Source organism: Podarcis melisellensis, assembly GCF_964234715.1.
Source record: "Podarcis melisellensis genome assembly, chromosome: 11".
NCBI classification, from domain to species: Eukaryota; Metazoa; Chordata; class Lepidosauria; order Squamata; family Lacertidae; genus Podarcis; species Podarcis melisellensis.
Genome location: NC_138543.1, coordinates 20,036,179 through 20,063,310, shown reverse-complemented (window position 1 = coordinate 20,063,310; position 27,132 = coordinate 20,036,179). Strand labels below are relative to the sequence as shown.

The window sequence follows — 27,132 nt, the reverse complement described above, 5'->3', positions numbered from 1 at the left end:
TACCGGTAGATCACTGGACATCTGTGGTAGATCACTGATAGATCATTGGCTCCCCCCAAAGAAGCTGAACAACTGTGATTCCCCTAAGAAAAGCTCAACATTTTACCTCCTCCCTGAAAAAACTCAATAACTTTGACCTGAACCCCAAAAAAGGTGGTAGATCACTGCCAGTTTTAAACTCTGTGAGTAGATCACAGTCTCTTGGGAGTTGGCCACCCCTGTACTACTCGAAAGCCGCTTCTGCTCATGGCAGGATTGGTTCTGACCTAGAAAAAGAAGAAATTATTTCCCCCCCTCAGGCCCTTCTAATAGCCCACTCCAGCCTATATATATTTTCCTTATTCTCTTTGTTTCTCATTCTGTAATACTACCCCTAAGCATGGTGGTGCTATTTTGAGAAACTTTAGCAGTTTTGTAAGAGTCCATGGAATAACACTATATTCTCCACTTCCACTCACGTTTCTTTGTATCTAAACCATTGCATTAAATGATTTGGAAATTATTAGTATTTGGGCTCTGTCAACTAAAACAGCATGAACATTCGCTTTCCATACCGTGGAAAAGTATTTTTCTGCCCAGTTAACTAGCCTTTGCTTCTGAAAAGTTCTGTGTGCTTAGGCTCAGTCCTACATATAGTTACAGGCAGTAAGTTCAACTGACCTGGGAGGGACTTCCTTCCAAGTAAATAGGCATAGGATTGTTTTATTGTGTTATCTCTCCTAAAGGGAGCGATCCTGCTTAGGCTAGACTGCATGTGATGCTACAACATACACAAAGCCTCTTATGTGTAAGTAAAAAAGAAGTGTTTATTCAGGCAATCAGTGGTAAAGGCTTGGCAGAAGACACACCATTCAGGAGTCATGATTCAGAAGTTCAGGAATTAGGCAGGATGTTCAGGACTGGCTGGAAGCAGTGAAGATGTCCCAACGGAGACAGAGCCCATGTAAGTAAATGCAACTTAGAAAATTCATTAAATGCTCCCCCCTTTGTTTACTAAAAAGATGCAGGGGCCAGTTTTCATTAGGACTGCAGCAAATAGGGAGGTTAATTTAACATTTTTCTCCCCAACAGCAATCCCAGTTAAAATCCGCTCCCTGCTATTAACCTGAGCAGTGGAGAACTCCCACTGACACCTGCCAGGGAAAGGATGACAATGCCAAAGGGCTCTCCCAGACAACCTGTTTATTGAGCATTCACTTTGATTTGCTTGCACAAAGCTTGCACAGAGATTAGACTATGTTTAATCTTTATGGAGCATTTGTTCTGGTTTGTTTGTGGGATGATTATACAACAATCTGCATTCATTCTGATTTCTTTGCAGAGTGCTTATAATCTTTCTATTAATCATTGTTACTACACATTTCAGTGCATTTATAAGTCATTTTCCTAACTGCAAAAAGTTAATTTCTTTTTTAAAGTGAATGTTTAGGGTGACAAAGCACTTTAATCCACTTTAATTGTGAGGACCTAAATTTCTCATTATGCATTTGACTCATTCCCACAAAATATTGACAACCCCAAAAGTCTTGTGGCACCTAACAGGAACAAATTCAATATGGCATAAGCTTTTGTGGACTAGAGCCCACTTAATGAGATGTGATCTTGCAGCTAATGAAGTAGATTTTAAATTGTGAACACTCACATCACAATAAATTTGTGTATTCTGTAAGGTACCACAAGACACATCATTGGTTTTACTGCAACAAACTAATACAGCTACAGTACCATGAAAACAGCATAATAAAACACATGTAATAAAACACATATAATGCATAAAATCTACATGCAAATATGGCATACCATATACAGTATTTCAGGTCACAAGGCTAGACTCCTAGGTTTTCCTGAGTTGGGAAGCTTTTACTGCAAACTTAGCAAAACATAACAGGCTTAGCTACACTAGACATCAGATGTTTGATTTTATCAGTCACTGAGAGTGTTGGTTGGCTCTTGAATTTTCTTTAAATATTTTGCCTTTGGAATTTTGTAAAACTTGCAATATAACATATAGTGAATGATGACCCCTATTATCTGGTATACACAGATCCAGAAGTGCTATCTTTCATGAATTTTCTTGTAACCCCCACCCAAGAAGTTGGTTTTGATAGTCTGAAATAGAAGCTTATAAAATAATGCATAGCGTTGAGAAAACAGACAATGATGGTTTTTTTGGTCCCTCATAATACTAGAGCTTGGAGGTATATGAAGTTGAATGTTGGAAAATTCAGGGCTCTATTAGCTAAAGTGGTTCCTCAGGTTAAGAACGGTTTCAGATTAAGAACGGACCTCTGGAACAAATTAAGTTCGTAACCAGAGGTACCACTGTATAAAAATGCAGAGAAGCTAAGCCAAAAAGAACTAAGTACACCATATGAAACAAACATAATATTCTAGGCCTGAAAGCCCATAGAAAGTTTATGACTACTAGCATAACCTTTTAATCTTATAATTGAATAGATGGTGCCTTCTTTTGCCATGTGACAGCAACGAAAGCTGCATTTCTATGCTGATAACTTGAAAAATGACTCCTGTGTGAACAAAACTTACGGAAAACCAATTCCCATAGCACTTTTGTAATATGTGAAGGTCACCATTATTGGAAGCAATACATTAAAACGAACACTGCATGGTAAAGGCACCAATCAGGAAGACGTGTGTGTGGAGGGGGAAGCTTGTTTCTACTAGGGACGATGCAGTGTTCTACAATAGCAATAGTTATCCTGAAGATAGTCATATGAAGCCTCCAATTTGTTATCACTTGCATCTTTATGCAGAAGTTGAAAAACTGGCTTGGCCCAGGATCTGTTAGCCATTTAAAAAAAAAACCCTTGGAGGTAAAACTATTATGTAAACTTTGAATAAAGAGTACTCTTGTTACTTTCCTTAGTAACTCTTGTTTCCATAATGCCATATAGAACATAACTGAGGGAGTTGAAACTTCTGAGCCCTACTGTGGTTCTGTTTAGTGCATCAGGGCAGGACTATTTCTGGAGATTTTACTGCACTAGATAAGGCAGGAAAGATACAACCCTCCAAGGTCAGTTATCATATTGACTCTGGAAAATTATGGATTCTCTTTGTACAACACTCTCTATAGTCTCTCACAAACATCATAGCATGATTCAGCACACCAAGTAGTTACCAGCCACAAGCAGTGAAATCAAGAACATAATGTCTTAAGATGCTCCAGTCATTAGGAGTCAGTGTGATATAGCAGAAGGTCATTTTAGAACCGAGGAGACTCACATCCTAATCTTTACTCAGCTACAAAACTCTGTGACCTTGTGCCAGTCATACCCTCTCAGCCTAACCAACCACATAAGGTTGCTGTGAGTATGAAATGTGAGAGGGAAGAACCATGTATGCCATAATGAGCTCATTGGAGGATGTGTGAAATATAAATTTAGATTGAAAATTAATAATATATGTATTAATAATAAATGTCCTGCTTGGCCCTGACAGCTGTCAGATATTTCCAAAATAAGGTCACCTGTATTGCCTGGTCAGTTTGTTGGGTCACACATCCAGAAGGGAATCCCTTATCGTTGGACAGGGGAACTACAGAGCAAGCCCTTTTACCTCAAGTCAGAAGGTTTTTAGAGAATGATTTGCTGAGGATTTCTTCCAGGTCCCTGCTGACCTAGACATGTGTGTGTGTTTATCTTAGTAAAGCCTGCTGGGTCACATCACAAGCAAGTTAGACCCAAAAGGTTCTTCTCCTGCAACATCACATTTATACAATTGTATTGCATTTCATAATACATATGTCACAACGTCACCCCACAATGAACTCCATGCCTCACAGATCCGAAGAGACCAACAGCCAATCTTAACTAATACTAGCACAAATCTATTTATTATCATGTTGAAAAGAGCGTACATTTATGTCAGATGAAGGTCGTTTTTAAGCCTCTGGTCCCAACTATGTGCCATACTATTCCCATGTTATAATAAGAACCCGAGATTCATTTCAACCTTAACCAATTGATTGAAAAGATACCATGCTACTTATGCATGTGTGCCCCTTCTCTCAAATTTGGCAGTCATTGAGTCCAGAGTTCAAGGCAAGCTATCAGCTCCTGCCCCAAGGCATCAGTGGAAGCTTACACAGTCACTGTTTGCTGTTCTCCTCCCCACACCCAAGCATCCCTATTGCTTCATGGTTTGTTTCCAAGAGCAAACAAAGTCAAAGCAGCCACACACACACACACACACACACACACACACAGTCTCAGTCTCAAACATATTCTGCAAGTTATATAACAGAATAAGCTTTTCCTAGTGAAAGTTACCTGTGAGCTGGACTTCCTTTGGGTGCCTTTGAATCCAAAGCATGCTATGAACTGGTAGGCTGGATGCAACCATATCCTTTGAATTCCTCTTTGGCTTCCTTTCTGATAATTCTGTTGACATCTCTTAAGTGTTAATTGGATTCTTGAGGTCATTTGCAACATTCTCTATGCGATCTGCATAAAAATTAATCTGTTGCTCACTGTACAGAAATTTAAACCACTTTTATTATCGGTTCTGCCCAATGAGAGATTTGACATTATCACCAAAAGATTCCTTCCTTTATTAATAAGTGTTATTAAAGTGTACTGTATTGACTCTAGCATTTTAGCTCTGATCTATGCATTTAATGTACTAAGCCAAGTCAATATGTTAGACAGAATGCTATATTCTGGCTTTTAAAATTTGTAACATATGCCTGAATTTGTGTTCCATTTTCCTAAATAGGTAAATCTTACTGTTCCTAATATTAACAGTTTTTGCCCCCCACCCCACCACAGAATGAAGATGCAAAACATTAATTGAGTTTGAGGGGACAACTTTATTAATGTAAAAAAGGTATGTGCAGTGAGTAACTTTTTGTAATTGGCATCTGTCTGTCTCGAGAGACAATGGAGTGTGCCTCCAGGAGTGAAGCCAAAACACTATGTTAGTAGCATCAAAGTGACCTCTCTGGGGCGCAAGCTTGGGCAATGTGTATGGAGGTCCTGAACTGCTCAGATGACAAGACCCATCTTGGCTCAAAGCCCCTCATTAAAATGTACTGATCAGAGCCTTTCTTTACCCACTTCCCTAAAATGGCTGGTTGGAGGGGTTGCCCTAGAGGAGCACTTCTCCTCTCCCCTGGTGTCCAGCATTCAGAAGGAAGAACCTCATGGGGTTCAAGGTTTGGTCTGTCATGTTTCTCCTTGAGCAAGAGCTGTGGGAATCCCTCCCCACTGAGGTGCATCTGATCCCATCATTATATAGCTTTCATCAATCTGATCCCATCATTATATAGCTTTCATCACATTCTGAAGATGCACCTCATCCCTTTGACCCACCCTTTTCTGCTGATGATTGATGGTAAATTGTTTTAACGGATTTTAATATTGTATTTCTGGATTTTTGTAAGCCACCCTGTAACCTTATGGTTAAGGGCAGGAAAGATATTTAACCAATAAATAATAGATTGGGAGAACATCCCTTCACTATGTGAGTGCCATTGAGTGCTCACCAAGGGAGTCACTCTAAACCCCTCCCTCCCTGCTCACACTACTTGTCACAAGGCATGACCCTCTCTGCCCTACCTGCTGACCACAAGGTCAAGCAAGCAGCACTGCAGTTCCCTGCCCCAAGGAACCTACCAAATCCCACAATAGTGAGCTTAGGCTGCAGTGCTTGATCACATTGTAATGAATGCTCTGTTTTCCTGAATAAATCTTACTATTGCTAATTTACCTTTCCCCCCCCCCTTGGTGTGAGTATTCAGTACTTCTTGCTTAGCTATAAAGTATATATATTTGTGACTTCAATACATTCAAATTTTGAATCAATATAGAGAGACAGCACAATTAGCTTACCTGTGTTGACTAGGAAAGATGTGTATTGATATAAGTTAGTTTTATATTTATATCTGACTCTCTTGGATCCCTAAAATCTTATTTCACGCTGAATAAAAGAATTCAAAATTGTTAGTTATCAGTCACAAATATACAAGAGAATAAAGAATTCCTTCACTGCAGGGGGTTGGACTAGATGACACTTCATATCCCTCCCAGTTCTACAATTCTATAAGTAGAAGTCACCCCAAAGTAATTTAGATAATGGCAAGGATTTGAAAAACAATTTCTGGAACCCTCCCATTGATATTTCTACTTCAGTAAGGGAGACATATGCAAAAATGTACCAGGATTTACAGTACAATGTTCTCAGGCTAAGCAAAGAATTTCCTTTGCCACTAAAGCAAGTCAAATCTTGCTGTGCTGTTACTGTTTGGTTTTCATGTTTTGTTCAGACATTTGTTCAGTCAAAGTTATATGTGATACAGGAACACATGCCAACAAGTGAAATCTGGTTTTTTCCCTTAGCCAATGAACAAACCTAAGATCCTGACACAAAACACATGTTTGCAATTTAATACGGCACTCAAACAAAGTCTTCTTCAGCCAAGGACTTTGCTTTGCTCTTAATCAAGTTATGAACCTCTTTTGTAAATACTTGTAATGAAATACTTTACATAGACCCTGAAAACAGAGAAAGCCAGTTAGACATTCCAGCCCTGTTCCTATACAGAGGTAGATAGTTACAAGTGCTTTTTATTTATCAGAATAAACAGGGAAATATTTTTGCCTCTTTGTATCTTTCACCTACCCACTCTTCAAAAGTGCCGTACTACATATCCGCTTACTTTCAAAGTACTTGACCAAAATTTTAAAATCCACACAGTGAGCTGAAAAATGTAAAAATCTCGTTTGATCACATTCTGAATGATGCAGTTATATATTTTTTTTCTGACAAATTTCCGAAGCAAGAATGCCCTTGTGGTTAAAGCATCATTTGTGGAATCTTTACCTAATTAAAATGGATACAAAAAAAGTAAGTTGGGTGGAACTGTTTAAGAAAATATAAATACTGAAAGGAAAAATATTATCTCCTATATTTCCAAAGTTCAGGGGAGAGTATACTTATTTATGTAGTCTTACTACCCATGTTAAAGTAAGTTTACAACAAAAAATTGAGGGAAAGTTAATGGATAAAATCCAGTGATGTCCATATTGGTCAGCTTGATAAAAACTAGCTGCTTTTACTTCCATCAGACCATTTATGTGTGCCCTGGAAAAGTAGTTTAACTACATTCTCTTGTGAGTCACTGATCACCCTTCCAGTTCAACAAGATGTGTATCATTTTTGTAAAAACTGACTGCAGAGAGTACTATGCACACGCTGACAGGATTATCCCACAGTTCTCCTTATCACTTTAGGAAAAACTTAATCTTTTCAGAACACTTTTGATTTGATAACCCTTTGATCAGTGAATTGCTAGGCCCATACTCACCAATGTAACTTTAAAGAACCCGTATAAACCTTTACGCAATCTAGAATTCCAAATCTCCTCTTGCCTCTCTCTCAATTGCAGGATCTTGCTAAAAATTAACAGCACAATCCTAAGCATCAATACTCTCAGCAGTAAGTCCTGTTGAATATATTGGTGTGGCCCTCCATACCTCTCTAGATGGCACTTTAATATGTAAGAGCCTGCTGGATGAAGCCAGTGACCCATCTAGACCAGCATCCTGTCCTCACAGTGGCCAAGCAGATGCTTATGAGAAGCCCACAAGCAGGATTTGAGTACAATAGCATTCTTCCCCCCTCCTGTTTCCAGCAGTAGTACAGTATTCAGAAACATACTGGAGGCAGGGCACAGTCATTGTGCCAAGTAGCTATTGATAGCCTCTATGAATTTGTCCACTCCTCTTTTAAAGTCATCCAAGTTGGTGGCCATTGCTACATCTTATTGAAGCAAATTCTATGCTCTTTGAAAGTACCCTTGCCTGGCTAGAATCTGCCCCTGAACTCCAATAATGCCTCTTGCTTGCTTGCCTGGATGAAAGAAGAAAAGTGGTGCATGAGTACGGTATGTGTAGAAACCAGCCTACTGTGCAAGGGGTAAAATTAACGTGTTGCTCTGTTCACTTTTCCCTTTGGTATGTGGCTACCAATAGGTTGCTAAGAAGGGGATTATAGCCCTTGGAGGCCGAGAAAGGTTCTCCATCCCTGGTGTGCATGGTCCTCTTGTGACTTGCAACAACTGCTGGAGGCCCATTGCTGCAAACATTTACAAAGGTCACCGTAGCAGTTAATATCTTTGTTTGCAAATCATATCATAAAGTCACTTAGCGGGTTGCTTTAGTGGCATATTAGTCACATAATCAAGCTCCTGTTGGCATGCCTGTTCTGTAAATATAAAAGTATTTCATTTTCCATTTCCATAGCAGCTGGCATTAATCTGACTTAGAATGATTTATACTTTAAGGCAGGGCTGGAGCCCATCTGGCCTGCCAGTTGTTGCTGGACTAAACTTCCACCATCCCTGATTGGCTATAATAGCTGGGGCTGATGGGTGTTGTAGTCCAACAATGCCTGGAGGACTGCATTTTAGCCGCCACCACCCCTTTATGGGTTATGGGTTGGTGGCGTAATGGGTCCTTGCTGCCAGCTTTCAATTTCATTCAAACTCAGAATGTTATAACTTAGATTGCTCAAGACAGGAAAGTGCCAAACAATGTAATAAAAAATCATTTCAACATGTAATTCCAGAGAGTAATCACAAGCAGATTGCATGTTTTAACCTTGGTAAAGCTGCACCCCAGCAGAGCAAACAACTTTCTCCCAGGCTTGGGAGAGGCTACAAAAATAAGCAAAATGAATTAGCAAATGAACAGGGTGTACTTTTAGCTTAAAGAGGAGAAAAACACATTGCTAGGCTCCAGATTTCAGCTCCCCAAGCCAATGCCAAGGACAAAAGGCACAAGTAGAGGTGAAGAACAAATGTTTACTGTGAAGAGTACCTCCTTATCCATTCTGCGCTTGCTGACTAATGACATACATTCATTCTCCACCCACCTGCACACATGCCACTTTTGAGAAAATGGAAGCAGATAAAAGAAGAGCAAACAAGAAGCAGTCAAACAGTGTAGACTCTGTCTCATCTCCACCAGCTGTCTCCAGTGGAAAGTTAGCGTTAGACCATTTTTTTCCAGCTGCAAAAATGAATAGCTGTGATGGCAGTATTGGTTATTCAAAAACAAGGCTGGGGAAGCTTTGACCCTGCAGATGTTGCTGAACAATTCCTATCACCCCTAGCAAGCATAGTCTGTGGCCAAGAAAGATGGGTCCCACACCTGATCAAAAGGGTGCTTTTTCTAGATAAAAAATGATTATTCTAGTCACAAGCATGTCACGTCATTAAAACAAAAAGTAATGCAGCATAGGAGGAGACTCTTGAGAGTCCCATGGACTGCAAGAAAATCAAACCTCTCCATTCTGAAGGAAATGAGCCCTGAGTGCTCACTGGAAGGATAGATCCTGAAGCTGAGGCTCCAATACTTTGGCCACCTCATGAGAAGAGAAGACTCCCTGGAAAAGACCCTGATGTTGGGAAAGATTGAGAGCACAAGGAGAAGGGGATGACAGAGGACGAGATGGTGGGACAGTGTTCTCGAAGCTACCAGCATGAGTTTGACCAAACTGCAGGAGGCAGTGGAAGACAGGAGTGCCTGGCGTGCTCTGATCCATGGGGTCACGAAGAGTCAGACACGACTAAAAGACTAAACAACAACAAATGCAGCATAGCTGGAATGAATGGCTGGTTCTTAACACACCACGTTTGACAGCTGGACTAATCAGTCGAGAAGTCTGACATAACACTTATATCCCTTCAGCACATTCCTTAAAAAGTGGCAGTTTGTTGTTCAGGAATAGCTGATCACAAATGGCAGAGTAATATTGTCTGCAGGGTATGTAATCTATGTTCCTACTGTAGCAGGTACCTTTCCACAAGTTTCCCAAAGCTGATCAAATTTCTGTTTTTCACAAACAGCCTATTCAGTCTGATTTGTAATGTAATCGTGGAGCTTAGATTGCATCTGATGCAGACAGATGCTCTTTTTTCAAACACAGAACTGGAAGCATGTATTATAAGTAAGAAAAGATACCTATCCAGCTGATGCTCTTAAGCATCTATCTGTATTTGAAAATAGCATGTTCTAGGAGAGAAAGAAGGCAGGAATATGTCATCACTCCCAAAAATTCAACAACACCTTTCCCCCATAGGAATACTAGATCTAGGACCTGCAGAAAGCAGGCTATGGCTCTTGGCTCTTGGCTCTGACTTAACATTTTTACATGCTTACATAAAGAACTCTTTGTTACTTCACACAGTCCTTATTCCCTTTCAAACAGGCAAACAAAAGGGTTTGGAGAGAGAGCTTTTGGGGCTAATTTCCACCTGTAAGTATGGTGTAATAAAAATAAAACTAATCAGATGCAGAGCAAGAGGGGAAAGCCCCCTCCGCAGCAGAAATCCAACACGTGGCCAGGCAGTGGGACTGCACCTCCAGACTCCATCTCCAACATTGCATATTGCTTCACTAACCCAACCCAAATGTTGGAGCTCTGGCACACCAGCGAGTTGCTGTATATTCACCTTTTGTATGATGGGGCCTTAACACAGCATCTGGAAACCATGAAAGAGTTTAACAGACAGATGAGCAGCCATCAATTATGCTACAGGACAAAAATGGGAAAGTGTGCCCGTATTCAGTTTTATTCAGGTTTTTGGGCAAGTTATGATACAAATCATTTTAAAAACTAAAATTGATCCCATTCAACATCATTAACTTTTAACAGATATTAACAAACATTTTCTCCAGGACATAAGTGTTGGTACAAGACATTATTGCTCCTATTTTATTCTTTCGTTAAAAAAAATAATCAGATCTTACACATAAGATTTTAAGATGCACAAACAATTTTTTAAAAGTTCCAACAGATCATTGAACCCTGGTTAAAATGAAGCTGCTAACAGTATACAGTACACAGTACAGATGACACCAAGAAGTTACATTACTAGTAAAAATGGCATACATTCAAACCGGTAGGGCTGTTAAGAAAGTCAAGTCATACTTAAAAGCCCAAATGCTGACGTTTGTGTACACAGTCTCAAAAGTAGAAATGGTGGGGAAAGGACCCTGGTTTTATGGTAGGTTGCGAGAGTCATTTGAACTCTGCAGCAATACATGGCACTACTCCCTTTAGTGTTCAAGAGAGGAATCATGAATGATAACTACTTGACCAAATAGCTGTTCTACTGTTGTCCTACATAGAGATTATTCAGACACAGCTTGGTACTGGCATCAATCATACAATCCTTCTGCTCCAGTTCAAATAATAAACCATCCAGCCGGCCTTGTGCTTTTCAGTTGTTCTCTTGTGAAACTGATGTTGCCTAGAAAGAAGAGAGAGAATATTTGTTGTCTAGATTTTTCAGTTATTTCAAGTAAAGAAGTCTCTGAGGTACAAAATCTAAAAACATGTGAGCGAATAGAGGGTAACTAAATTCTGCCATGGTTCCCACTTGATAGTTTTTTGTTGTTTGGTCCTGTGCTCCAACACCAAGCCCTTTTCATACCTGGGTGTGTTTGGAATTTACTTATATTTCTTATGCCCAAAGACTTTTGGGGATGTTACTGAAGGTTGAAATCAGCACTATGGTGTAACAGTCATTTGCATCAAGCAGAGCAGTGAAGGATCTCAGCAAAGCAGAGGAAAAAGACTAGAGGCTAAAACACTTGGCAGATATAAAAGTCCTAATACAGGCCTCCGAGGAATAGTATAGGGGGCAGCCTCACGAAGTGGCTGCTGTAAAAGACACTATAGGAAAGCCTTCATTAAAAGTTGCTTGAAAAATATCCACATGCTCTCATTTCATTCCACTACACATGTTCATAAACGTTACATGGAACAGCCCTTTCAAAACTGAAGATAAAATTACCTCATTTTTTAATACTCCCATAGGGCAAAGCCCTGCCCAAGGAGAGCTACAGTGTCTGGGATAAGAATTCTGGCATAAACATTTAACAAAAGGCTAGTTTTCTATGTTCAGAGAGCTTTTGGGGTTGCTGTTTTTCCCCTTGAAATTTTAATAGTTTTAAAAATATTACTCTTCTGGCAGTCTGACATTGTGGGAAGAGCTGTAGCCGAACATTTAAATCAAATCTTAGTTTGCTGTGTATTTTTAATGGGAAATTGCAGAACATATTTAGCTATGTTTTAACTCTTAGGCAAATATACAAATGCTCCATCCTGGAGTTCGTAGCCCTGCAAGTCTTTTTTTGCAGTGGCATAATGAGGCCTGACGGCGTCTGGGGCGCGCATGCAGTGCCACAGGGGTGGGGCACCAGCTAGGAAAGGGACTACAACAGCTTGGGCGTGCTGCGAGTCCAGCCCCGCACTGCTTTTAAGAGTGCCATGCTGGGCTTGTGCGCCAGCTTGGGCTCCGGTGTACCGCCCTCAAAGGTACCGTATTTTTTGCTCTATAAGACTCACTTTTTCCCTCCTAAAAAGTAAGGGGAAATGTGTGTGCGTCTTAAGGAGCGAATGCAGGCTGCGCAGCTATCCCAGAAGCCAGAACAGCAAGAGGGATTGCTGCTTTCACTGCGCAGCGATCCTTCTTGCTGTTCTGGCTTCTGAGATTCAGAATATTATTTTCCTTGTTTTCCTCCTCCAAAAACTAGGTGCGTCTTGTGGTCTGGTGCGTCTTATAGAGCGAAAAATACGGTAAACGCTGCTCAGGGCAATTTACTCCCAGTGCACCCCTAGCTATGCCACTGGTTTATTGATTCCCAAGTTGGCTTCTTTGCAGCCTCCCCTTTCCTTCCAGAACAACATGGCAGTTCATGGCCCTCTGCTCTGGTTTCTGCTCCAGCACATTTGCAACTCATCAGAAATCCAATGAATGTATTATTTTTATGTTGTGAAACACCCTGTAATCTTTGGATGAAGGGCGGTATACAAATTTAATAAATAATAATAATAAAAGAACGTATTGGGCCTCCAACAAGGGGTTCATTTATTAGCATGATGTGCATCAGCCAAGAGCTGCCTTCTTCCCATAGAAAGGTTGCAGTGATCAGCTAAATGGTACAGGCAAGGTGCAAATCCTTATACTTACATATGGGGTCCTTTCTCCAAACTGACTATAAAATGTCATTTTAACTTTTTGCTTGTGTCCAGTTCTTTGGTCAAAAGTGTAGCAAGATTCAAAGGGTGGGCTGTACAAATGGAGACTAACAGCAGTTTCCGTATGGCTTGGGTTCTCCACACGGTGTAAGCCAATGCAGTCTAACGAAAGAAAACACAAGAGCACTGGGTTAGATTATTTATCCAACAATTTTACCCTCAATTTTAGGATCTTTTAAAATAAAATGCCTAGCTTCTATTAAAAATCTAGGTGAATTTTGCATAGTTATAGTCTGATAAAGGCCAACAGGATGTCTCCATGAATGTTAGTGAGATCTCAAGTGCTGTAAATTTAATCATCTGCCACCGGTACAAATGCAGTATTCTCTTTTAAAGATGTTGTAAAATTTCTAGGGAAAATAAATGAAATAGAGAAGACCATTATTTTTCCAAGAACTTGGGTTGGAAAAGATGCTATATTTTAAATCAAGTTTGGAAATTCTCAGGGCCCCACCAGGCTTCTCTAACTAGCCATCAGGCTTCTCTAGGCCCCACCTTCACCAGCCGTACTCTGCATTTGAGTTCTTTTGTCAAGCTGAAATGTGTCCTCCAACTCTTGCTCATGGGGATAGAGATAGAGAGAAGTGTAAAAACGCTGACTTTTGCATGGTGCAGGAATGTAACTCATTGTGCAATGGGTCACATCCATTGGTCTGCTCACTTTTGCCTCTAGTCCTGCCTCTCACTGGAATGCTTCACCTGGAGCGTTGAGCAGAGGAGCAAAGGGCCCTCTCACTTAAAAGATTCCCCAAACTGTATTTTAAGCAGATAGTAAGGACATTAGCCCCATGATGAAGGAAATAATTCTTTTGGGGTGAAGTCTTTATTCTTCCAGTAATTCGTTCTGCCTTTTCTAAGTATAACTAGCCATTTTAGTGCCTTATACAAAAATATCAAGTTGTTTACCATTGTGATGTCATAAACAGGTCTTTCAAATATGGTACCATATTTTGATATCCAAAAAAATCCACAAAACTTGACAATCTTCAGGTGCTACCTTAACATCAGTAAACATATTATCGTTGCTTTATAAAATCTGAACACATGAGCTGGCTTAATGCAAAGCTTATAGTTGAATTAATATTGTATAAAGGAAGCCAAATTGCCACCTACCCATCTTTGAGCTGTAAGTTGTGGACATCCATTTTTTGTAAAGACTTATAAGGAACACACTCCCATACATGTGATTCCACCTCCCTTTTTGCTTGGCATGCCTTTCTGTGTAGCAACTACTTTAGTTTGAAGATGTTCAGAAAGAAGAGACAATGCCTTTCGGCAATGTTCAAAGTTGCTTGTGTGCATACATCATTTGTTTTTGATTTCATTCCAAATCAGAGTGTTTGGACATGAAAACAACAGAGAGGAAAAAACATAGCTGAGACTTTAGTTCCCTGTAAGAGGTGTGTGTGCGCCAAGTATTGAACTGAAGTTATTTCCCCAGGGAAATGCAGAGAGGACATTTTTCTCATCTGGCATACAAGAATAAACCACAACTGAAAATAACCAAGATCAACTAAGGCCAATGTGGCATGTGCCATCTTGACATTATCTTGGCAAATATGGCTTCTGTAATTAAGATGGAAGGATCAAATCATGTTCTACCATTATTTATTATTATTGGTTACATTCATACTCCACATTTTTATTTTAAAAAGCCCAAGGCAGCTAACAGTTATGGAATCCCCAATGCAAAAATAACCAGTCGACTCCATGTAAGCTCAGACATTCTAACCCTCAAAGTCAAAATAATGAATCCCACCTGAAATCAAAGCATGGAGAATCTGGGTGGTAAGCATGATAAATTGGCCAAGCTTCACAAAATTCTGAACAGAACTGAGATACAATACTTTGAATATTTTGCCTTGAAGTGCAGCCCTCATTCAGTTCTGATGCTCCTTTTGCGACCCAGACATATTTTCACTTCCTTCTCTTGTCTGTTAAGTTTATGTCAAAAATTCCCAAATATTACAAAAGTCTGCCTCTCCATGACTTGGGTGAAAATCCACTGTGTATGATTAAAGTTGTGAGGTGTTAAAGTCCCCATTTTAATCCATGGTGAGTGCAGAATAAGCAACTAATGCGATGGATGCTATCCATTGGTTCTAAAACAGGTGCTGTTGACAGCCATGCCAGAAAATGGCTGGAAGGATGTGGCTGGGGAGTAGACTGAGGACAATGTTGCAGTCAGCCCCAGGTAATGATCCTGTTCCAAAAATTGTCCATGAAGCTTTAGTATTTCTTCCTTACTGCAGCCCTTTTTTTGCCTACAGACACTACCTTGGGGGTCTCTGTTTTTTTGTGATCAAGACACTTGCTACAGTGCTTAAATTTGATTTGGGGGGGGGTGAGGGGAGCTCTACCTATCATTTCAGTTTTCAGAACCTCCACAAAGGTTGGTGGGATATAATGGAAGGTCTTAAAAACAGGTTAGGATAAATAACTTTTTTGGAAGTGCTGCATGCAACCATGGTGCTTGTAGCAGCATTTAAAATCCATTCCATGGCATCTGTTACAATAGGTCTCTGTGTTTAAAATGAGTACCAGTCAAGGTCAGCAACACTCTGCACAGGAATCTTATGCCTAATTTGTAAACTCTAAATTCTGCACACAGTAGTTCAGATATAAGGAAGAAACAAAGTGGGCTATTAGCAGAGGAAAGATTAGACTTATTCTATAACATGAAATGTCTCCATGTGTCCTATTCTTTTAACCAAGAAATGAAAAATGCCTTCCAAGACTTGAAACATCTAGCCAAGAAGTTATAAGGTCAATTTGGGTATCTATGATGAACCAAAATGAAAGGGCTTACCATTAATATAGGCACACTGGTTTTCCTTCAAAACCCTTTCGGATTTCTTCAGCAGCTCTCCAGTCCCCTTTTTGCCAGGCCACTCAAACAGCGTCTCTTTTAGATTTCCTTGAAGCATTTTCATAAAGCAGTGTGAATCTGTGTGATCATGGATACTGCTGTATATGTACACAAACACAAAAAATACCATTATGAAGTTAGCAGGGCTGTTGTACTTTTACATATACAGCTGACTCTCAACAAGGGTTGTGTTCTGCGGATAGCACGTAAAGCTGAAATTGCATATGATCAAAACAATCCTGGAACTGCCCCCATGCAAGCATCCTTTTCTGAACCCCGCAGGCTCACCACGCAAAAAAAGAGCTTTTAAGCTTTCTGACATGCATTTACTTTGTGCAGTGTCAGCTGGTTGGCCGCTAAGCACATAAAGCTGCAATCAAGTAAGTTAAATGTGTGCAAGTTGCAAGTTGACTGTAGTATAAACATAACATGCCATAAAATGATTATGGCTGCAACCCTAGCCCCATTTATTTGGGAGTAAGCTCCATTGAAGTCAATAGGGCTTACTGTGTTGTACATCTAATACAAGACAAATATTGTTATTGCCCACATCATTTTATAGTGGTCTTGAAAGTGGGATGAAAGTGAAAAAAGTCAAAGTGAAAAGAGAGTCAGATTTAAAGGGAAATACTAGAATTTCTGCAAATATGAAAAGAGACTGCAGCTGTAGAGGATTTTGAGGAATTGTGATGTCACTGATAAAATTTGCTAATTATCTGTTCTTTGGCGATGGCTGGGTATGTCTAGATAGGAATTCAACTAAACAACAGGACCATAACTCAAAGGCATTACCTGGGAAAGGACTTGGGCTGCAATGAAGGGTCTACTTGACCAGCATCTACAAAGTGTGTATGAATGAGAAGTGAAGGGGAAATGGTGCCTCAGTGAAAAGGCACTAATTTGTATGACTCAAGGGCAAGAGAGGTGAACGTTGCTGGCTAGTACTATGCTACTCATCGACAGCAACCACCACTAGAACTGGCAGTCTCTATGTTGCTTGTGGGTTGCAAGAGTACAGACACAGCCTGCCTGTTACTTACACAACCTTTTGCCTGGAAGCTCTCTTATAGTTGTCCATTGAATTTAATTCCATTTAAGATAAAAACCGATGCTATATTTATGTTTGGCTTTCGGCCCCAACCCTCTAACAAAAAAGCACCACTACCTCCAGAGATGAAACTTCTCATTTCAGATACACATAATAATTTTCTTTTACATCATGAACTCAATTCAAAACAGTCACTCATATTTTCCATTGGAAAATATGTGGCAGTGTTCTTTCTCTGTTACTGGCTATATTCTGGAGCGGGGGGGGGGGGGGGAACGCCACGTTGTCACTCCGCCATTCAGATTTAATTGACTCCTTGACTAACTGGTGCTGCTTGTGCAACAAATTAAAACAAGCTGTGGTTTCTTATTTTTAAACAGCTGCTCGTCTGTCTCGCAAACCACAATGCACTTGGCAGAAACTTGGAGTGCAATTCTGAAGAATAACCACAGATAACCAACAGCCCAGTTTGGGCACAATGCTGGCTAAACGAACCTTGAACTCAAGCTTTCCTCCTTCGGCATTGCCACTAGCAGAAGATTAGGAACACTCACTTCCTGGTTTAAGCTAACCAATTTTGATTTACATCTAGCCTTTGAACTCAGTTGAAACTGTGGCTTGTTGCATTAAACTAGAATAATAAACTATGGTTTGACCCAGGCTTGTTTCAGTATATCAGTTTTAACTGGCCACAGTTTGCCCTTGTCAGATGCAATGATAAAATGAGGTTAACCTGAAAATTCTTCTGTAGGTTCATTCCTGTAGCAGTAAACTGTGGCCCAACATTACATTCAAACTGAGTCATTAGCTTGCAGTGTTGAAAAAAGTAATGATCCTATGTCAGGTTTGCAGAGTTTGTGACCTGCCACCAAGCTCAATACGGCCCAACAGTCACATACGGTTGCCTGCAGAAGCCCGTTGTTTTTTCTGTGGTCACAGAAAGGCAGCAAAAGCAAGTTATTTATCCGGCCTCTAGTAGGCTACCATACATGGGTAAGTTGTCTATTTAGTCTGAATGGTCACAAGTGGGACAGGGCGAGGCAGCCCTAGATAAATCTGCATAACAATGTGCCAGATGTGCTTCCGCTCCTCATTAGGGGAGGCTGAAACTCTTGTTCATTATTGGTTTTCACTTCAGTAATCTTTGTGCAGACTTGCCCCAGATCGGGTCATAACAAGATTTATTAAGAGAACTTGTTTATGCTTGGTGGGTTCACCTAATGAGTCCCATCAGCACAAAAAGTTCTTCTTGTGTAATGGGGTTCCCCCTTCTCCTCCCATGTCCTCCCAAACTGGCTTAGGGTATGTATGTGTGTGCGTGTGCTCCAGGATCAAACCAAGCACAGGGATCACAGGTAATAATGTAAGGTTCACAGCGACCTAGGAGTTTAAGGCAGGTAACAGTATTGTTAATAAAGACACCCCACCCCTTGAAGGCTCATTGGACACTAGATTAAAAGTGAATAATAATAATAATAATAATAATAATAATAATAATACGTGATGATAACAAACTTATTCCCAAAATAATTTCCTGAACTTCCTAGCATCCAAAAGTATATTCTCTGCCAGCTTATCTTGCTGGACAGCTCACTGTGGTACCAAAGGAATCCTATAGTTCAGCTCTTTCTCACTGTCCATAACTGTAATTGTATGAAGACAAAAACAAGCTCCATTCCCTCCCCAGGTATCTTTTACTGCCCTCAGCATCTTCTCTCTGATGAATCTAGGTAGCTAGAGGTTAACTCAACTCTTGGAATCTGAGCTGCTTTTTCTTTGCTATTTAGGGGTGCGTGTCTACACCTCCACATATTTTCAGAAGAAAGATAGCAGCCAGGAAAGTGTCACCCTTCCCCACCTACTGAATCCCCTTGCCAGCAGTTTTTTCCTTCCTGATGCAGCAAAACCACATCTGGCAATCCCAACTGGAAGGAAAAGCAGTGGCATGGGAGAAGGGTTAAGCAAACACCACCTGTAGCTTTCCTAGTGCAAATTACATTTTTGTGAAAACGGAACTCCTCTCTTCCACAATCCTCAGAGTCTTAAATCATCGCATCACAAGACAGCATTTTACCCAAATGAAAAAAGGGCATTTCAGGATTCAATGCAACAGCTGCAGAGGCCATTGAACCCCAAAGTTTGACATATTGGGTAGCATACAATTTTAGTCAGTGTAGAGCCATTGAAATGAATGAACATGACTAACTTTGGTCCATTAATTTTGATAGGTCTACTCTGAATAAAACTTAATTGAATGCCACCCATTGTGTTCTGGGAATTGTCAAGGGTACATTGACCAGATCTTACTGATTTACAAAATTGGGGTTCTGAGGGGGAACTCTCTCAGTTGACAAACTCTGCTTTAGACTAGAGGCAGAGACAGCACAATGCCCCTTTAGTAAAACACTGGGGCTAACATACATAGAGCAATGAAAAACCTACTACCATTGTAAGAAAGCACAAAGAAGGAAGTCACCAAGTGGTTCTACAACAGTTTGCTCTGACAAAGAAGCATCACATTCCTCATGCTTAAGAGATGTCTGATAATTGTCTGTTTTGCAGAGGCAAGAGAAAAAGGGCATATATATCTAGTACATAGAGAGCAATGGTTCTCAGAACAGTAACATACGGCTTTTTGTTTTAAGGGACTTTGGGAGATCTGGTACCTCTGGCTTGCAGTTGAGGCTGGATCTGCACAGTGTTGATTGGCCAGCCCTTGTGTCAATGACATATTCACCTGTCCCACCCTTCCCTGAGCAGGATCACACACAGAACTTGGGGTACTCACAAAGCCATATTCACCTTTTCACAGGGTCTTTTAAAGTGTTTTTAAAAAGTGTAAGGAACCCAGAGATTAAACGCTGATTAACTGAAACAATCAAATATGCAAAAATGGACCCTTAAGAGCTAGTGTATTGCTTTGGTTTTGTTTTAAATAGTTGGATTAAAAAAAAATTAATGCAGGGAACCACCCAAAGCTTTCGGAAAGGTTAGAGTTAATGGAATTTTATAATATACCGTCTATATAAGGCTACAATACATTTTTTTGTGTGGCACAGATGCAATGTTTTGTATGATGATGATAATAAATAATAATAATAATAATAATAATAATAATAATAATAATAATAATAATATTTTTTTAAAGAATTATACCCTGCCCATCTGGCTGGGCTTCCCCAGCCACTCAGAATATTAAAAACACGGGGGGAAAATCAAACATAAAAAACTTTCCAAAACAGGGCTGCCTTCAGATGATTTCTAAATGTCAGATAACTGTTTATTTCCTTGACATCTGATGGGAGGGTGTTCCACAGGGCGAGCACCACTACCAAGAAGGCCCTCTGCCTGCACAGTTTTATATTATAGGAAAAATATATATAGCCACAAACCTGCCATGGCCTTCACCCCAGCATAAGATCATCAAATTGAACTTTCCATTTCCTTTATCCACAAGATTTCTTGTGTACCTGAAAGAATAAGATACAGGGTTTTATTTTTAAGAGCCATCACTGAGAAGCAGAAACAGATGTCAAGAGCACCTCTCTCTTGAATGGTATACACAAATTTAAAAAATTAATGGTTGCTAATTTTCAGCCTGCTCCCCTACCCTAACCATCTAGTAATCTTTTCTGATTGAGCTGTATGACAGTTCTACTCACTGCATTGTTTTGAACAATTAGTGCCTGCTGCATACAAATTATCTTGATAATACTCTGCTACCTTACTGGGTAGTTCTAAGGTTCATTGAGATAATATATCTGATAACATAGGTGAAGTGCTTGTATTTCTCCCAAGTTTTATCTTTTATGGAAAAAAGCCACACATACACATAAACACACCCTTGCACTTGTCCATATATTTTGACCTATTGTCAGTGGCATCCTAAAACTGCAATATATTTATACCTTTATCACATAAGGGTCATAAAAATAGATCACAGTGGTTTACAATGCTGAGTGAGCAACACAACCTATAAATGGAAAAGCACAACATAACCCAAATACTTCTTGGGTGAGGTAATTTCTGCAATGAGATTGTAACTACAGAAGCTTTGTAACAACAAGGAAGTTACTGATTTTTTTTACAGCTTGTTATCAAATGGTCCCAACCATTTAAGCTACTTTTCTGCAGAAGATACACCGTATATGCAAATCCAAAGTGTGTGGGGTGTGTGAGAGACTCTCCTCCTGATAAAAAGCCAACTTTACAGGGAATTCTGCCAAGCAAGATAAGAACAAACTAGTTTCACAATGCCAACAGCAAGTGTTGCACAATAATCGAAGATTAGAAATGGTATGAAAAAGACTAAAGGAAAGGGGAACGGAGGGGGGGGGGGTGCGGCAGACTTTGCAGTAGCACCTGATTTATAATTAAATCAAAGCCTGACTTCTAATACGGTGCAGTAGACACACCCTGTTTTCACTTTTAAAGGTCAAGTGTGTGCACGCAAGTTTGAATCGGTACACAATCCAGTGGAGGCAAGTTTGCAGACGAGGGTTCCAAGGGGACCTTTCCAACAGTGGAACGCCAGAAGGCTGGGAAGCCAGAAAGCCCCTGATTTGCTGCCAGTTCCTTGTCCCAAAAATATCTGTTACAGAACACAATAACCTGACACAGATCAGAAAAAAACCAAAAAACCTGGCTTGATGTCAGCCATTCGTTTTCCTCCTCGTTAACATTTCGAAAGCAGTTTATTTGCAAAAAGCGACCAAGAAGGCGCATCCGATCAATTCGCGCAGTAACAGCCTGCTGCTTAAGTCATTTGCGGGCCACAGCCCTATGAACTAGACATTGTCCTCCAGGACTGCCAACGCCCCTCCATCGATTCTTATAAAAGTACAAAAAAAGCACACGAGTTCCAGCCTCCCCGGGAGGCTCGGGCTGCTATTTATCTCGAGCCAGCTCTCATTGGCCCAACCCTTCAGGGGTGTTGCTCAAAAGCGGCTCTGATTGGCCACCGGGTCCCCGCCCTCCCTCTGCCTCTAAACCTTCAATGCGTGGCACTTGGGAGAAGCCGGGAGAAAGCAGTCAAAAGGAGTGGGCGGGGCTGCGGGCGCCGTGGATGCGCTGCTCTCGCGCCCCAGTGGGGTCACCCAGTAGCCTCCAAAGAGAACCCCAGCCTGCACTCGGAGGGTGGAAGGGGCTTTGAAACAAGGCAGATCATAGGTCTATCTGGCTTAATATTATCTACCTTCCGGGGTTTCAGGCAGGGGACCCTCGCAGATCTGGGCTATGGCAGTCTGGTTGTGGGATATTTCCCCTACAAGAGAGGCTTTCCTGTGAGTAATTCTCATGTCTTCAGGGCCATAGATCACACAATCAGAATTGGAAAGGAACCAAAGGGTCCTCTAGTCTAACCCTCTAGTCTAATCCTGCCCACAGCCATTCCTGGGTGGGCTGGAAACACCAACCATCTGGTTGACACACAAAAAAAGCTTAGCTGAAATTTATCTGCTGTATTCATAGTGAATTGTTTTCACTTTTTTATTGTTAGCCACTTTGCTAATATTCAGCCTTCAGGGCAGGTGTAAAGCACAAGAGGCAAGTATGCTAGACTGCTACAGACCATCCAGTATGTTTCGCAGCACATAATGGATTGGAGCAGATATTTCAAACAAAAGTGCAATCCCAGATATTCTATGGAATCCCGCTATGGGTCCAAGCATATAACAGTGATTTAAAAAAGATCCACTCCAGCTTTCTAAGACGTATTCTTGGACTCCCAGCTATGATCAAATATGAAACAATGTGTGCAGAAATAGGCATACACACAATGGAATATTGGGCATGGTCCACCTCAATAAAGTACTGGTTACGCTGCCATTTTCGCTGCCCTCCATCAAGTCTGCTCGCTGATTTGCTCAATGACTCCTATAAATCAAGATGGTATCAGCACCTCGAAAAAAAGATTGAATCTTTAGGCATCGAGCTGGAGCCCCTGTACAATTCTAATGAGCAATACATTTTCCATAATATCCTAACTAGACTAAAGGATGTCGAGAGACAAAATATGGCAGCTGTAAACAAAATTTGCTCCCCTATATTCTATGATTTAAATATCTTAGATAGCAGAGCCAATTACGTCACTAAATTAATAATCCCAGCCCAACGTAGGGCTTTTATGCTGGCCCGTTTGAATGTTTTTCCCTCAGCATTTGTCAGGGGAAGATATCAAAACATTCCTAGAAACAAGAGATTCTGCAGATGTTCTATGAATGTCCCGGACACTGTAGAGCATATTCTCTTTCATTGCCCATTGTACAGTACGCTCCGTCAACGCGTGCTGTCCCCTCTCTTGGGTGGTCTGGAATCCCAGCAAGGTGAATGTGTGGGACTCTACCTATCCGACGTTGACCAAAGGGTAACGGTGGGGGTAGCCGAGTTTTTGGCAGCAGTCCTCCAAGGAGCAGGTTAACAAAGAAAACCATTGATTCAATATGTATATATATATATATGTATGTAGCCAACTGCTGCCCTTTTATATATATTTTAAGGCTTTTATATGTTATTTTCTCTTCTATGGTTTTATTCGCATAATGCCTAATAAAGGTTTGATAAGTAATGGATTGGACTTAAGTCTCCCTCCTAGCCGCCTTCCCAAATACGATACTCTGAACTAAAAGCAGAAGTGGAATCTGCATCTTAGAGCCCCTGCTATCCTCTTGATTTGATTATCAGCCTCCCTAATGAATTGGCTATTCATGTGCCTTTTCGGTTGCTGCTGCTTACAAAGAAACACTGAAGATGACTTATTGTCACCTACATAAGTTAATCATTTAGAGGGAAACTGTGCCAAAGAACAGGAACCAGAAGAGAGGAGGCTTGATATGGGATTAAGAAATACCTGTTTTAACTTATGCTAAAAATGCATTTGCAGAGAAACTGGCGTTTAAGCTAATTATAAATGTATTATACACACACACACACACTTTTCTGTAGGGAGAGTATCAGAATAGGACCCCAGTGCCATCCAGTGGATCATCGTATGGTTTATGGTCTCTTCAGTGAAGCAGAAGCTGGAAATAACAGGTCACGGGATAAGGTTCAGTTTGTGCCGCACACCCTATACAACACACATGATAATCTGGATGAACCGAAGAACCCACTTTTATGTTTCCACTAATTACTATGAATAGCTCCATAAAAAAGATGTTTTAGTTTCAGCATTAAGGGTTAATCAACAGTCATGCTGATTTATTCAAACAAACTGCTGTGCATGCAGCCATTTGAGTGAAGCAAGTTCTGAAGTTGCTTTGGTGATTTTCACCACATTACAGACGGGGAGAGCCTGAACACCATGAAGTGACCATATACATGTATGTTGCAGGAGTACCTATACTCAAAAGGGACGCGGGTGGCGCTGTGGGTAAAACCTCAGTGCCTAGGACTTGCTGATCGTAAGGTTGGCGGTTCGAATCCCCGCGGCGGGGTGAGCTCTCGTCGTTCGGTCCCAGCTCCTGCCCACCTAGCAGTTCGAAAGCACCCCTAAGTGCAAGTAGATAAATAGGTACCGCTTTATAGCGGGAAGGTAAATGGCGTTTACGTGTGCGGCGCTGGTGCTGGCTCGCCAGAGCAGCTTCGTCACGCTGGCCACGTGACCCAGAAGTGTCTTTGGACAGCGCCGGCTCCCAGCCTCTTGAGCGAGATGAGCGCGCAACCCTAGAGTCGGTCACAAGTGGCCCGTACGGGCAGGGGTACCTTTTACCTATACTCAAGATGGTTAAGGGATAAACAATGCAATTATGATTATAGGGGCACATCTGATGTGCATGTAATGTCTTGGGCATGTTTTAGAGGAAAATAGCCAGTGATTGCTCATACCTGGATTTCTGGTCAGGTATAGGCTAAGCTTGTGCAGTAAAATTATATACTCACTATAGTAGCAGCAGCATGCATCATCATTAATGAAAACCACCAGCTGGTGATGCATGCTCCTTCTGCTTATATTATATATAGTTATGTGTTACTAATAGATGTGGATTGTTTTAAAACTTTAAAATGCCATATAAATTATATATCCTATTGTTCATTGTCACTTGACAGGAAGTAACAGACAACTAGCCTACCGTGGCTGGAGGCACTTTTGGTCATCCAAGTTCATCCTCCATCACACTCAAATTAGTATGGTCAAATTAGTGGTTCAGTGGCCAGTTATTAAAAAAATATTTATAACCTGCATTTCTTTCTTCAAGGGGAAAAACTCCAGAAAAATAAGGTGGACTTTGCACCATTTGCAAAACCCTGCTTAAAAGTGACAATTCACTTTTGGCAGTGAACCTGAGACTGCAAAAAAAGGCTAACTGCCTTAATCCATGATCTTGATTAAGGCTAAAATGTAATGTTTGAACAATTGTACTAATGCTGATGGAGAGGGAATTACTGTTCACACTGCTGCAATATTTTTTTTTTTGTCACTCTGACGCATTGACAATTCCCAGAGAGGGGCTTGCTGGGGCAGATACATTTCTTCATGCAGTCCATATGGAAAGGAAATGTAAATGCAAATCACCAACTATTTAACAGCTACCAATGGCTGAATTTAGCCTTGTTCAATACTACAGCTTATGAAACAGGCCTCTGAGAAAAACGATTAGTGATGATTATCCAGTAATTGAGGGAGGCACAGGACTTTTGTGACACAAGATTTGGAACAGTATTCAGTAGACATCTCATTAGTGCCTTCACCTCACCCCCGCTCCTGACACATGTTTTAGGCAAGGAGTAGGTAATATGATGCCCCTGAGAAGTTGTTGTTGGGACTACAGCTCCATCAGCATTTTCAATGGTCAGTAATAATGGAAGTTGTGGTCTACCACCACCTGGAGGGCACATTAACTCTACCTTTATTAGGCTGCCTCCAGATTTTCACCACCGGGCATATTGCTTTGTTCTGGAGTGCCATTTCAAATGGACTGGAATGCCCAAGAAAGAAGAGGAAAACAACTTTGGAAAAGCCCTAATGTTGCATGATAAACCAGTCAAAGTTTAACATCTAACAGGCTAGTCGTGAAAAAAACACCAAAAAAATAAACCACACACCAACACACAAGCTACAAAATGAAGCCCAAACTAGCAAGAAAGGCTGTGACCCAAAAGCCTGGTGTTAATCTTGTCACCTTGACCCACTCCCCGGGTGCTTTGAACTAGACTTGTGCACATCGCTGTACTTGCAGCTGAAGGGATGGGCTGCCAGTTAGTCCGCCTGGGAGGCCTGCCAAAATGTTTTCTGTAGGCATTTTCATTCCAGCTGTTTCTAAGGTCTTGTCTTTAAAGTGCCAACCACCTCCAAGCTGCGCAGCCTCTCACTTCTCAAAAAGGAGATTTGAGCAACTCAAACCGCTGGCCTGAATGCAAGCTGCTAAAAAAAAAAAAAGGAGCCGCTATCTGCACAACACATATGTTAGCTATTAGCAACAAATTACATATGTAGCAAACGCTAAAAGATACACGGAAAGGAATCTGAGCAAGATATTTGGATTTGCAACACCTACGAACATCAAACGTGCAAACAAAGTAGAAGTGCGCCTGGAGAGTAGATTGCTATTTAATTTCTAAAAGATCCGCACTAATTTTGTACCAAACTTAATGAAATGCTCCAAGAAAATCACGTCCGTTTGGCATTTCAAGCAAAGCGACTCTCATTTTAAAAGCACATATCGACCGCTTTTCGTTCGCAGGAGAATAGCTTATCCTACAGTAATAAACTTGTCACCCGCTTGCTTGTTCAGGCGAACTAATCCCCTTGATTCCCACCGAGTTTACCTGAACTGGTCAAACTGAGCATATTGGAGCCACTCCTCCGGGTTGCTCTCGTAAGTTTCCATTAAGGTTTGCACTTCTGCCACATTGACTTTGTCGCCGGAAAACAACCGATGTAGGATCTGGATCAGCTCGTCCAGCGTCTGCGCCTTCCACAATTCCGTCTGCCCGGGATGATCCATGATGCGCTTTTGCGGAGCCTGCTTCGACTTGCACAATGGAAGCGCCCAGTCTCTCCCGCGTCGCTTCGCAGCCGGTGCCTTGGCTTGCCGCTATTTATCCCCTGGAGTTAGATGGGAACGTACCAAGTGCTCAAGGACAGGGAGCGCGCGAGGGAGGCACCGCCAAACGGCTTCGGCTAGCCCTAGGCTTTTAGAACACG

General features: G+C 41.0%; 1 protein-coding gene and 2 long non-coding RNA genes across 3 annotated transcripts in view; 1 reads left to right on the top strand and 2 right to left on the bottom strand.

Annotated features, from left to right (window-relative positions):
- LOC309380697 overlaps nucleotides 1-17,648 on the top strand; it is a 27,826-nt gene extending 10,178 nt beyond the window's left edge. The window contains exon 2 of the long non-coding RNA XR_014173046.1: nucleotides 17,369-17,648. This is a non-coding gene — a long non-coding RNA (uncharacterized lncRNA). The remainder of the gene's footprint in view (nucleotides 1-17,368) is intronic.
- On the bottom strand, nucleotides 10,575-27,132 carry CDO1 (cysteine dioxygenase type 1). Its single transcript, XM_081930806.1, has 5 exons — nucleotides 26,754-27,132; nucleotides 20,381-20,458; nucleotides 15,881-16,038; nucleotides 13,004-13,173; nucleotides 10,575-11,278 (listed from the first exon to the last, which is right to left on the bottom strand). Exons 1-5 carry the CDS (start codon nucleotides 26,930-26,932, stop codon nucleotides 11,249-11,251), a joined length of 615 nt encoding a protein of 204 aa, XP_081786932.1. The 5' UTR covers nucleotides 26,933-27,132; the 3' UTR covers nucleotides 10,575-11,248.
- LOC309380729 lies at nucleotides 23,961-26,745 on the bottom strand. Its single transcript, XR_014173086.1, has 2 exons — nucleotides 24,697-26,745; nucleotides 23,961-24,324 (listed from the first exon to the last, which is right to left on the bottom strand). It is a non-coding gene; the product is annotated as an uncharacterized lncRNA (long non-coding RNA).